At 39.8% G+C, this 12,814-nt stretch overlaps 1 protein-coding gene across 4 annotated transcripts in view; it reads right to left on the reverse strand.

The window, feature by feature from the left end:
• IGF2BP2 (insulin like growth factor 2 mRNA binding protein 2) overlaps window positions 1-12,814 on the reverse strand; it is a 146,796-nt gene that overhangs the window by 32,967 nt on the left and 101,015 nt on the right. For all 4 annotated transcript variants that reach the window (XM_023623471.2, XM_023623472.2, XM_070242669.1 and 1 more), the window contains 5 exons: window positions 11,027-11,075; window positions 10,020-10,071; window positions 5,786-5,849; window positions 2,960-3,232; window positions 952-1,086 (listed from right to left, as the gene is read on the reverse strand). In XM_023623471.2, coding sequence (XP_023479239.1) covers window positions 952-1,086; window positions 2,960-3,232; window positions 5,786-5,849; window positions 10,020-10,071; window positions 11,027-11,075 — 573 coding nt within the window. The remainder of the gene's footprint in view (window positions 1-951; window positions 1,087-2,959; window positions 3,233-5,785; window positions 5,850-10,019; window positions 10,072-11,026; window positions 11,076-12,814) is intronic.

The following is a 12,814-nucleotide window of genomic DNA, read 5'->3' on the forward strand; positions in this document are numbered from 1 at the left end:
ATAAAGCCTTTTTTATTAGATTGTCTATTCTAGTACCATAAATTCATTTATAATACAAAGTCAACCGGTTTAGTAAGAACTGTGTTTGCCATTCAAACTGGTGCAGCTCTCATCAAGCTGTGGAATCCTAAGAAGTATTTTGTAACAGAAAGAGAGAGTGGGAGAGAGAAGAAAAAAGGAAGGGTAAAGCAGCCACTTGGATAGCAGTTTCCACTACTTAAGGAAACGTAATCCAATTTTAAAGGAGAGCAAATAATTTAGGAGGATGGTGGCAAACACCTTCTCCAGAACAGTTAATCATGGTTTTGATGACAACGTACATCCTATACCTGCACCATCCAATACGATAGCCATTAGTCATACATGTGACTATCTAAAGTTGAATCAAAATAAAATAAAATATTCACTTCCTCTATTGCACTAGTCACATATCAAGCACGCAATAGCAACATGTGGCTAGTGGCTATCGTGTTGAACAGTGCAGATACAGAACATTTCCATCATTGCATGACATTGGTCAGCATGGGCCTATGTGTTCCCACCAATAATTATTACCAATGAGTGATGGAAGCATTCAGATCACCAAGAGAAACACATGAGGGGAAAAACAGCCATATTATAAATGTAAAATATCTATTTCTCACTGTATTCTCCTTAGGAACAAATTTCTTAAAAATAATGCCTTCCTGGGGGCTGGCCCCATGGCCTAGTGGTTAAGTTCAGCCTGCACGGCTTTGTTCGCAGCGACCCACATACAAAATAGAGGAAGACTGGCACAGATGTTAGCTCAGGGCAACTCTTCCTCAGCAAACAAAACAAAACAAATAATCCGTTCCCTGCTCCCTTTACTAAGTAACAGATTTACAGCTTCATAAACATTTCTTAGGTTAAATGAATGAGAACCTACTCTTATTCTCTGTTGCGTGATCTGGGCGTTGCATGCAAACTTACAGTTTGGTCTCATCAGCCTCTTTCTGCATGATTTCAAGAATCATGCGGCATGCTTCAGAGGTCCCCTCTGGGGTGGCATGGATGGTGACAGGCTTCTCTGCAGCCCCAGAGTTCTCCTTTCTATGGATGTCTACCCTGTAGGGAAAGAATCAGGAGCCATAGCACGACATCATCTGGGACAGGATCCTAGTCCCAAGAAAGCGTCACACCAGCCAACGTACAGCAAGGACGCAGACAGACAAGGAAGTGTCATTAGCACATATGCAACCAATGCCATTCTCCAAGAAGGCGGCAAGCAGTGCAGGGGGTCTTGTGCCAAACTTGAATTCTTTGCAGCTCCATTTAGAAGGGATTATTTTTTACAGGAGTGCTGTGGGACGAAGGCACCAAGCCCACTTGGTGAGGGAGCCGGTTTGGTAAATGAAGGATTTTGTGTAGTCTTTCAAACGATCGTCGAAGTAAGAGTAAAGTGAGAGGGGTAATACTGCACACTGGCACAGCGCCGGGCTCTGAACTGATTGCAGCTTTTAAAAGCCACGTGTTAATCCAAATCCAAACACCGAATTCAAGCCAACTTTATATATTCGAGTGTGGACAGAAATGGGAGCCATGCCCTCTCTCTGCCGAAGTTTTTGGTTTCCTTGCCACTGGCAGCCTGCCTTCTTCCAGGCTCTTAAAACTACTGTCTCAAAAGCCTGATGACTTTGTCAGACTTCTTTGGGTAGTTGTGGCTCTCCTTGTTTTTGTTAACTTTCACAATCACATAAATTGATTGTATCCCCTTTTACCTTGGCAGTTAGACAGCCCAGGTCCAAGTCTTTGGCCCACTTCTAAAAGAATGGGCACACACTTTGAGAACTAACCTCGCTTCTATTTAAACTTGTTGCATTCTTAAAGCCACTTTAAACAATTTTTGGAACAAGAAGACACATAAATAAACATCACTTTCACCATGAAGCAAACTTGGAGGGGAAAGAAAAAAGGGCTGATTTTTAAAATAAAAGGAACATTAGAGAGTACTTCCCCTCTCTTCTATCTCATCATTTCACTCTTATAATTATGAACTCTGGGACTCACATAAGTGTCTATCATTTGGGAGTAACTCAGACACTTCGAAGAAAATAGCGTTTTCTCTTTTAGGCTACAAGACAATCAATGATCTGAATAAAACGCTCTAGGCATGTAAATAACTAATATTTGTCAGTAATTTGGTGCTCTGCAACTTAAGTGCTTTCATAGTAATTATTTCATCCAATCTCCCTGTCCTAATTCTCATAATGATCCTGGCTTATAGAAGGAGCAACTGATGCTCAGAGAGGTTAAAATTTTTTCCGAGATCATATACCCATTAAGTGGTAAAACTTGAACATGGGTCTTTGTTTTCAAGTCCTGTGCTTTCTTCGTTACATCATGCTATGGTCTGATGAACACACAATAATGACAACCCCACAAGTCACTTTATCCACTATAACTCCTACTACCAATCCAGTCTCCTTAGACAGAAAACTAAACATGGGCTAATGTACTTTATTTCTTGCTCAATATAGCAGTGACTCACCCACCTCCTTTACGCAGCAAAGTGACACCATCTAGGAGGTCTCAAAGAATGACTACCACCCAGGGCTCTGACTCAGGAGGGGAGGTAAGAGCTAAGATATGTGGGTTCTAGGATCCCACAAAGTTCAGCCACATACCTCTGCTGTTTTATAAACAAATGCATTCATAAGCATCAGTCAGCTTATGAGAACAGTTCTTGGCTGTGAAGTTATTAGTACCTTCTTTGTGAACCTGTAGTGTTTCAGGGTATGACCTATAGGCCATTGACACGAAAGCTCATTAAAGCCCCGGCTTTATGTTAGTCTGTTAGTTCTGTTTAAAGAAGCCACCATCCCATACAGCACAGCCCCCCACTGCTGATGCAAGCAATAGCAACCTGAGGATGGCTGGGACCCACCAGCACTCAGGGGACCCCTCAGAAGGAAGCAAAGGAAGCCCCGGAGGCACGTACCGGGACTGGGTCTGCTTAGTGATGTTCTTTATGGTCAAGCCCTCCTTTCCGATGATGGCACCAACAAACTGGGTGGGGACCAGGATCCGCAGCGGGAAATCAATCTGTCTGGCCTGAGAAGAGCCCCCAGGGGCATGGCCTTGCTCCCGGGAAGAGTGGTCCCCACGCTGGGCTCGCTGAGGGGGCGGAGGGGAGCTCACCTCTTCATCCGGGATGTAGGAAATCTTGAAGGAGTAGTTCTCAAACTGATGCCCGCTTAGCTTCTCGATGGCTCTGAAATGCAGCAGGGGTAAGCAAGCTTGGTGAGCTTGGTGAGAAAACAACGTCAGGGAAGACCCTCCGGGTCAGTGGACTGGGCCATTGGCTCTCGGTTCCCAGTTCCTCGGTGAGTGACGTGCTCGGCACTGAGGATACGGTGGTGAGCAGACGCCACCTCTGCTCCCTCAGAGCTCGTGGTTAACAATGAAACAAGTCATCACAATGTATAGGCCTGGTCAGACTTGATGTGCAATTTTGCATTCTGCGTTTCTTCACCACCCAAAGCTGTATTCTCTTCTTCAAAAACTCTTTGTAAATATGGGTATAAAATTATGACTCACTTTAATTATAACTCATAGTTATTACTGAAAATTCAGAAATAGATAAGGATAAATAAGAAAAAAATCCTAGTCTATCCTATATGTTTCTTGTCTTTCTTAAATATAAATATACCTATAAAAATGGATTAATACTATACATACTATTTTCTAAACTTTAGAAAATAGTTAACACTGTAAACATTTTTCCAAGTCATTAAATATCTTGCAATTTAATTTTTACTGGCTATTTAACATTCTATTGATTTACCATAGTTTTGCAACTGATTCTCTATTGTTAAATAGATATATAATGCCCAGTCTTTTACTACGTATTGCATATAGAGTTGCCATGGGCATATTTGCAACTACAACTTTGCACACAAGACAAATTCCTAACGGAATTGCTGGGTCAGAGAGTATGTATAATTCTAACATTATTAAGTATTGCCCGGTGTCCTTCTGGAAAGGTTTCAACATTTACTATCCAATAGCAGTTAAGAGAGCATTTGTTTCCTCATCCTCAAAAGCACAGAGTATTATTTTAAAAGATTTATCAATTTGATAGGGAATAAATGATATTCCACTATTGCATTTTAAAAATTATACATGAAGTACAACAATTTTTTCGCATGTTTTTGGCAGCATTTGAAAACAATAATCGTATTCTCAGGTTACTGTTTAGGGCTTGTACCTAAACATTATAAACCCGAATTTATTACAAAGCAGTGCCTTCTGAATTTAATAAAAGCAACGAAGTAACATCATGTACAGAGGCCCTACCTAACTAGCACCTGGACAAGAACTATAAAGGTGACCTGTTGGTATATATCTTGCTTACATATGCATGCAAATGTCAACAGCAAATGAACTATTACCCTTTTCAATGCAAAATTAACGTTTTGAAAACTAGCAGTATGCGAACAGGTTAAATGTCTTCATGTGTATTGAAACCTTGAAAAAGAAATAAAGCTAGGGCCAGCCCAGTGGTTAAGTTCATGTGTTCCACTTCAGTGGTCTGGGGTTCACTGGTTCAGATCCCAAGTGCAAACCTATGTACCGCTTGTCAAGCCATGCGTGGCAGGTGTCCCACATAAAATAGAGGAAGATGGCATGGATGTTAGCTCAGGGCCAGTCTTCCTCAGCAAAAAGAGGAGGATTGGTGGCAGTTAGCTCAGGGCTAATGTTCTTCAAAGAAAAAAAAAGAAAAAAAAGAGAGAGAGAGAGAGAAATAAAACTATCATGCTGGTATGTCTAACCAAGGTTATGCCACACCCATAAAGCATGACCACATGTGACCATGTGACCACACAGATTATGTGACCATAATTCTAGTTACAATGACTTGACAGGCACTTCAAGGACCTCCTACAAAAAGGAACTTGTTTTTGTTGTCGTTTTTTTAAAAAGTCAATCCCATGTTCCTTAATAGCCAAGCTCAAAATTAAGCATAACTGAAGCAGTATAGTCATGAATGGGGACTAGGAAGTAAATGGAAGGAAAAAGAACCCAAGCCAGGTGCTCTTTAATTACCCACTTCCAGACAATTCTCCCTGCTGCTAATGCCACTGAGGTGGATCCCTCTCTTAATATTACACAGAGGAAAAACTGATATTTCAGTATCTCTTCAATGAGTGTGGACAGAAATAGGCTTGTGCTTCTCCCTCATGGTGCACGGAGGAAGCTCCAGATAAAAGTGGCTCCCAGGGGGGGCTGGCCCCATGGCCGAGTGGTTAAGTTCGCTCGCTCCGCTGCAGGTGGCCCAGTGTTTCGTTGGTTCGAATCCTGGGCGCGGACATGACGCTGCTCATCAAACCACACTGAGGCGGCCTCCCACATGCCACAACTAGAAGGACCCACAACGAAGAATATACAACTATGTACCGGGGGGGGGGGCTTTGGGGAAAAAAAGGAAAAAATAAAATCTTTAAAAAAAAAAAAAAAAAAAGTGGCTCCCAGGGGTTGGCAAAGCAGAGTCTAGAGGACACAGTGTCACAGAGCTGGTGCCCTCTGTTCCTAACCATGTCAAGACACAGCCCCCACCTCCAGTTTTGATTCCAAGGCTCAACATTTTTCAAGATAAGTCTCTGATACTCAACAAAACAGACATCCTGGTATGAATGCCCTGGAGCTCCACTGATAAGTCAAAGACTTGCATCTTTCCGTAAAAGGTTTACAAACACAGGACTCAATGGAATTCAAAGACAAGCCTCCCACACATTTAAAAGGTAACAAGCTCAAATCCACTTACGTTTTTGCTTCTTCTCTTGTTGTATATGTGACGTTGACAACGGCAGTTTCTGTGTCTGTGTTGACTAGGAAAGAAGCAAAAGCTACATTGTCATAGAAAAAAAACGCTATCACCCTCTGGCTCAATATAAACAGATTTACTTTAGAGAAAAATGCACAAAAAAACCCATCATCCTAACTCTAGAGTTAGTTGAATCTGTCTTTATTCATATGCACTTACAGTAATTTGTAATCAATTGTATATACACATTTGTAATTAATTCTATATACAACTCAAAGCAAATGTTCACTTATTTTATCAACACTTTTGCATGTATAAATGTATAGTACATTTTCTTTGTATTTTTCACTTTTAATGCCTACATAAAATTGCAGTAAGTAAATGTGCCATGATTTTTGCCTAACCATTCCTCAATTCTTGACAAATGGGTTGTTCCCAGGATTTGCTCTTCTAAACAGTGTTGCCAACAATCACCTTTGCTGCAAACATCATTTGATTTGTGTTCTTCTGAATTACTTTTTTAGGCTAAAATCATAAAAGAAAAATGATCCAATAAAAGACCATAATGCTTTTAAACGCATACTTTCAGAGTACTCTCCTAGAAGATTGTATCAATTTATTGTACCACTTATCAAGGTATGAGTTTTAATTGTTATGATTTGCATTTATTTTTAAATAATTGGATATATGTATAAAATAAGAAAGTATTTTAATTTTAATTCTTCATTCATTGATACAGTTGAACTATTACTGTTTTTCCCTTTGACTGAACTCCTTGACTATGTGAGTTAATCTAGTAACTGTGTACAATAAATAAAGCTGACAATTCCAACTCACTTGGCTGAGGAAAGAACATGTAAACTCTAAGAGTGGCTAATAAAGGATCACTCTTGTGAGTTGGCTTATCTTGGTTCATAATCGCTTGCCTCTTCTTCCAAAGCCGGAAGATAAAAATAAATTCAAAAGGCAAGATAAAACTTTCTCAATCCAAGTCAGTAAATTTAAACCAAAAATACTGGTTTTCCCAAAACAAGTAGACACGGCTAAACCAAATCCTCCCTTTAAAACATTTAAGCTACTGGGAGACAAAGCAACAACAAGAAGTTAAGGATACATCAAGAAAACCACCATAAAGCTGCTTTTTAAAGTAATAATAAAACCCTAGAGGGTAGGGATTCTTAATCTTGGATTCACACTAGAGCTTTAGGAATTCTATAAACTAACCCCCTGTTCCCCACCCCACCAAAGATTCAAATTTATGGACATATGAATTTTTCTGGTTTATAATTTCCATAAGATTCTCAAAAAGGTTAAAGATCACTGTTAAAAATATTGTTTATCCAGGGCCAGCCCAGTGATGTAGTGGTTAAGTTTGTGCACTCTGCTTCAGTGGCCTGGGGTTCACAAGTTCAGATCCCGGGCACAGACTTAGCACCGCTTGTCAAGCCACACTGTGGTAGCATCCCACATAAAACAGAGGAAGACTGGTACAGATGTTAGCTCAGTGACAATCTTCCTCAGCAAAGAGAGGAAGATTGGCAACGGATGTTAGCTCAGAGGCAATCTTCCTCACACACACAAACACACACACAAAACTCTTTATCCAGTAACTTCAAAGTGGCTGCAGCCTTTGCAGAGAGGGGATGTGTAATCCTTAGGAAAGAACGGCTACCGAGATTTTCATGTCACAAACGCTGACCTCAGCCCTGGCCTTTGCAATTGATGATGGCACTTAACAGGGCATGTGTAGTCCCCAGCCTTCCTCTCTCAGTGTTGACACATACAATGCTACAGAGGTTTCATATCTGCTGCTTTCTAGTGCTACAGATGAGGCTGTAGACTCCCAGAAAGGGAGAAAACGGCTAGGTTTGAACCTCCTGAATAAAGCTATCCACTAGGATTCTCGGATTTTGTTCTCACTTCTTAGTCATATTCTCTGTTCTTCAGAGAAGTCTGTCTCCAGGAAATCAGACAGTTCTGTGATTCTAGAAAGAACTGATCTCCATTCAATTAATACATTTCATTGGATAGGAAAGCTCTATAAATCTACTTAAAACTCTACTGAAAATGTTTTCCTGCTGAATCAGGAATCACCTATGAAACAGAACAAAACAAAAGCCCAATACTTGTATCCTGTAGCTATGAGGCAGCTGGACACTGGGCATTCTCCAGGGCACAGGTGCCGTAGGAGCTGTAAACTGCCCCAGGGACTTGGAATAGTTGATCCTTGCGTGGCATTGTCCTGGGTTTATAACATGGTCTTGGCTGGCAGCTTTTACAGGTTCATGTGCGTAAGGCCATCTTGCCTACTACATCCAATGCTTATCTTCTTTTCCATGTTGAGGGAAATAAGAACTGAGAAATAGAATCCTTATAAATCATGTCTTCTTTCTGGGTTCTTTTCCTTCACCTTTGGGCATGGGTAGTCAGCAGCATGAAACTGAATAATAATATTTTTAATATTCATGGAGTGGAGAACATCTGAATAATTACTGCTTTAAAACTACTATATTAATTTTATTGGCAGATAGAACAGATACTGGCATATGAGAAAATGGGTTCTCTGTGGTTTTTCCTAAGTGAACCTTAACAATCCCTTGAGATTATATATGACTTCACTGTCTACAAGTAATTATACAGGTTCTCTTTGGGTGCTACGACTATTCAGCGATATAGGAAGGGTAAAATTATTCTCCCCATTTTACACATATGGAAACTAAGTCAGTGAGGGTAAGTGACTTTTACAAGGGCTCACAGTCAGTAAATGAATTCACATTCTGCTTTCTAGGCCAATGCAAAAATAATCTTTATCACATGTACTGCCTGTCATATCAGGAACTTGGAATCTATTTTTCCAGGACTCTTCAAGAGCTACATAAGATACCAGCTTCAGGGGCGGCCCCACAGCCAAGTGGCTAGGTTCGCGCGCTCCACATCAAGGGCCCGGGGTTTCACTGGTTCGGATCCTGAGCGTGGACATGGCACCACTCGTCAGGCCATGCTGAGGGGGTATCCCACATGCCACAACTAGAAGAACCCACAACTAAAAAGATATATATACAACTATGTACTGGGGGGAAAAAAACCAGGGGGAAAAAAAAGATTGGCAACAGTTGTTAGCTCAGGTGCCAATCTTTAAATAAAAAAAAAAAGATACCAGCTTCAGGTACCTTAAATTTTCTTTTTAAAAGCACAGCATTTCATGTTTGAGAAGATAAAAATGAGGGTGGCAGGAAGAAGAGTATGCATTTTCTGGGTATTTACAACATTGTTCCTAAGACAGAGACTCTCAAATGAGTACATGTAAAAATCACCCGGGGGGGCCTGTTTAAAATATGGATTTATCAGGGGCCGGCCCCATGGCACAGCAGTTAAGTGTGCACATTCCGCTTTGGCAGCCCGGGGTTCACTGGTTCAGATCCCAGGTGAGGACATGGCACCGCTCATCAGGCCATGCTGTGGTAGGTGTCCCACATAATAAAGTAGAGGAAGATGGGCACAGATGTTAGCTCAGGGCCAGTCTTCCTCAGCAAAAAGAGGAGGATTGGCAGATGTTAGCTCAGGGCTGATCTTCCTCAAAAAATAAATACATAAATAAATAAAATTATATATATGGATTTATCAACTCTTCCCCCAAAGAGTCTTTTTTTTTCTATTTTATTTTTTATTGAGGTTGATAGTTTACAACCTTGTGAAATTTCAGTTGTACGTTATTATTTGTCAGTCATATTATAGGTGCACCACTTCACCCTTTGTGGCCATCCCCCGCAAAGAGTCTTATTTGTAGGTCTGTCTGTGGTGAGCCAGGAATCTGCATTTTCATGAGCACTCCAGGGGATTCTGGTGTAGGAGTCCTCCTCCTTGAGAACCACTCAATCCAAGACATTAGTGATCTGTTTTCTTAGCCAGGAAGAGGAAAGTTGTAATAGTGTAAATCCAATTACTTCCAAGCGAATTAAGCTTATCCCAGCTTGACAGCATTTGTCCAGAGCTTGAGCACATTACAGAGTATAAAAAAAACAGCCTGGAAATCATTCCTTGAAGAATAAATCATACAGCTACGGATACATAGATATAGACACCTCTCACACACAGACAGACAAACATACACTCTAGGAAGCTTGCCTCAAAGGAATAGGAACTTATGATTTCTCCTGGGATTTGACCCAGCCTATAAGAAAAAACCAGTAATACTGCTCTCAAAATTCAACAGGCTAATTTCCTCATGTATTACCTTGTTCCACATTCTCCACTGTCCCATATTGAGCCAAAAGTCCATCCAACACCTGAAAAAAGAAAACTTCCATGTCAGAACTTCAGGTCTTCCATAAAAACAGTTAGAACTAAATACGTACATGGGACTTTCATTTGCTTATTGGCTCCTAAGTAATCTGTTCACTGAGGTGACACAGCAGAGTTTCGGAGTCTTACCAACTGTTCACCATCACACTCATCATGATGGTTTGAGCCCACTTACTGCTTTTGAAATGAGAAGCAGAATAAAGTGCAAGGATCACTTCTTCTTCTTGGAAGATTTAACCATTCCTTTAGGATGTACATGTTTGAAATTTTCCATAATAAAAAAATTTTTTTTTAAAGTAATGAAAGTGTTAGACAAAACATTCTGTTTCCTTTAAGCCTATTTTGATTTTGTCTGGGTTGGGCAATATGGGGCAGTTTGTTTTTAAATAATGCATAAGGCCACTCCTCATATTCTATCTTATTTTAAGGTAGCGAACTTACAGGAAGTTTTACAACTCCGAAACTATATCTTAACCATTACTCCTAGCAACTAATTGAAAGAGAAACAAAAAACTTGCTCAAAGAACTTCTATTTTTATTGGTTTTTCCATTGATTTTATTTTTTCCAAAATCATAATTTGGAAAAGTAAAAATCTTTTACAAAATCATGGATAAAAATCACAAGCCAAGTAAACATTTGTTTCACAGTTTGTTCGTTGGTGCTTGGTGCTTGAGAAGACAGAATATGAGAGATCAAAGTGCACACCCTACACGATGAAAGGGACAAATGTGACCCCAAACTCACGACAGATCATGCAGATTAGGGTACTGGAAAAGGAAGAGGTAGGACCCACAGGCTTTGTGGGAAAAGTCTGAGGACCTCTAATTCCCAAATATGAAAGGGAACTAAAAAAGAGAGAAAATGTCTTATTAACCCATTAAAAAGTAAAATGAGAAAGAGAGCAGGAAGATAGTAAACACAGAAGTGACAATGCCTACCTCCCACTGCAGGTGAGGAGGGATGTTTCGAATCTGAATTTTCCTGCTCCTGTAAAAATAAAAGTACAGACGGTAACACTCTCCAGCATACAACTTCAGCAAATAACAAAAACAGGCTTCAGACCACAGTTCGAGTTAACTTTCTCACTGTATTCACCAAGGCATCAACAAGAGATTCTGATTGTGAATGAGGAGCATCATGTTTTAAGGTTTTCAGTTACTTTGGGGAAAAAGTAAAGAACAAAACCAAAAAGTCCAAACAAGCTAAACAAATGGTTTAAATGCAGATTTGCCTTTCAATTTCCTACCAAAGTATTTAGAACCTGCCACACAGGTTCTAAGTACAGAATTATCCCTTTCCTCCTCAAAATATAAGGTCCTGCAACTGACCCTACCCCAAAAGGAACCTAGACTCAAACATGATAGTAAAGTCACATAAACAGTAGGATTAAACAAAATCAGATTTAGTTTGCCCCTCATCTAACAATGCAAAACTTGCTTTTAAAAAGTGATTTTTATTTCTGAATAGGTAATAGAGTCATAATTCAAAAATCAGAGCACTGTAAAAAAGTATACTATGAAAAGTGTTACTCCCATCCACCCTCTTCCTTAGCAGAAATAAACACTAGTTGCTTTCAGTTTCTTTATGCAAATAATAGCAAATACAAAGTCTTATCTTTTCCTTTTCTTACAGAAATATTTGTATATTCCACATGCTCATTGTATCTTGTTTTTTTCACATAACAGGAATATCCTGGAGATCTTTCTACGTTGGTAGACAGAAAGCATCCTCATTCTAATTTATACTACCTGGATGCACTGAGGTGCATTTATACCATCCCTATTGATGGATATTTGGGCCTTCTTCTGCCTTTTTATTCAGAGGATTTTTCTGTTTTTCCACATAATTTTGTCTGAGTGATTTAGATTGTTTCTTGTTTTTACTGAAGCATTAAAATTAGATAGAAAAAAGAAGAGAAATATGAGGATAAGAATTTTTCTATCTTTTGAGAACATGTTAGATCCTGGAAAGAAAACACAAATCAGCATTTAAATATAGAGAGGTTATTTTAATAGAAGGGCTTGACATTGAAATCCCATTAATATCCACTTTGGGGGGTTGGAAAAGAAGGGATGTGATGGCCAAAGTGTACCCCCATTACTTTTTCTTTCCTTCTCGTGTGAGAGGTAACAAAGAGCTGGTCGTTTCTCCACGGCTCTAACCTGGGCGAGAGCTCCAGAAAGGAAGGTTACAATTCACGCAGAGAAAAAAAAAGAGACAGAGGGAGAGGTACACAGGTAGAGGAAACGGGGAAACAAATAACAACATAAATGAGGGCCTACAGTTTCCTTTCTATTGAATGAATAGGGGGCCACTCCTCTGTCTAGATCCCATACACTATTTCTGTCTTGTCTTAGTTTTGAAAAATGAGAATGCATTCATGCTTTACCAGGGCTGTTCAAATGACTAAACACGCCAGTCGGTAGAACCTCTAATCTTGTATCAGGATAGGAGAAGGAAAAAGAACTAAGAACTAATTTCTACTATGCTATGAAGGCTCTTTCCTGACACTGCTGTTGGCAAGAGTTCATAATAAAACTGCTGACACCATCCCATACAGTGGCTACACAGAATGCTCCACAGATGATGTCACAAGCCTAACTATTTATAGAAAAGACATCAGAATTTGCAAGAAAAGGGAATATTTCTAAAAAAAATTTTTTTTTATCATCTCCAAGCATAAACACTGACTCCAACTGCTAACCAAGAATTTACTGGTAGAAATC

Source organism: Equus caballus, chromosome 19 (assembly GCF_041296265.1).
Source record: "Equus caballus isolate H_3958 breed thoroughbred chromosome 19, TB-T2T, whole genome shotgun sequence".
NCBI lineage: Eukaryota > Metazoa > Chordata > Mammalia > Perissodactyla > Equidae > Equus > Equus caballus.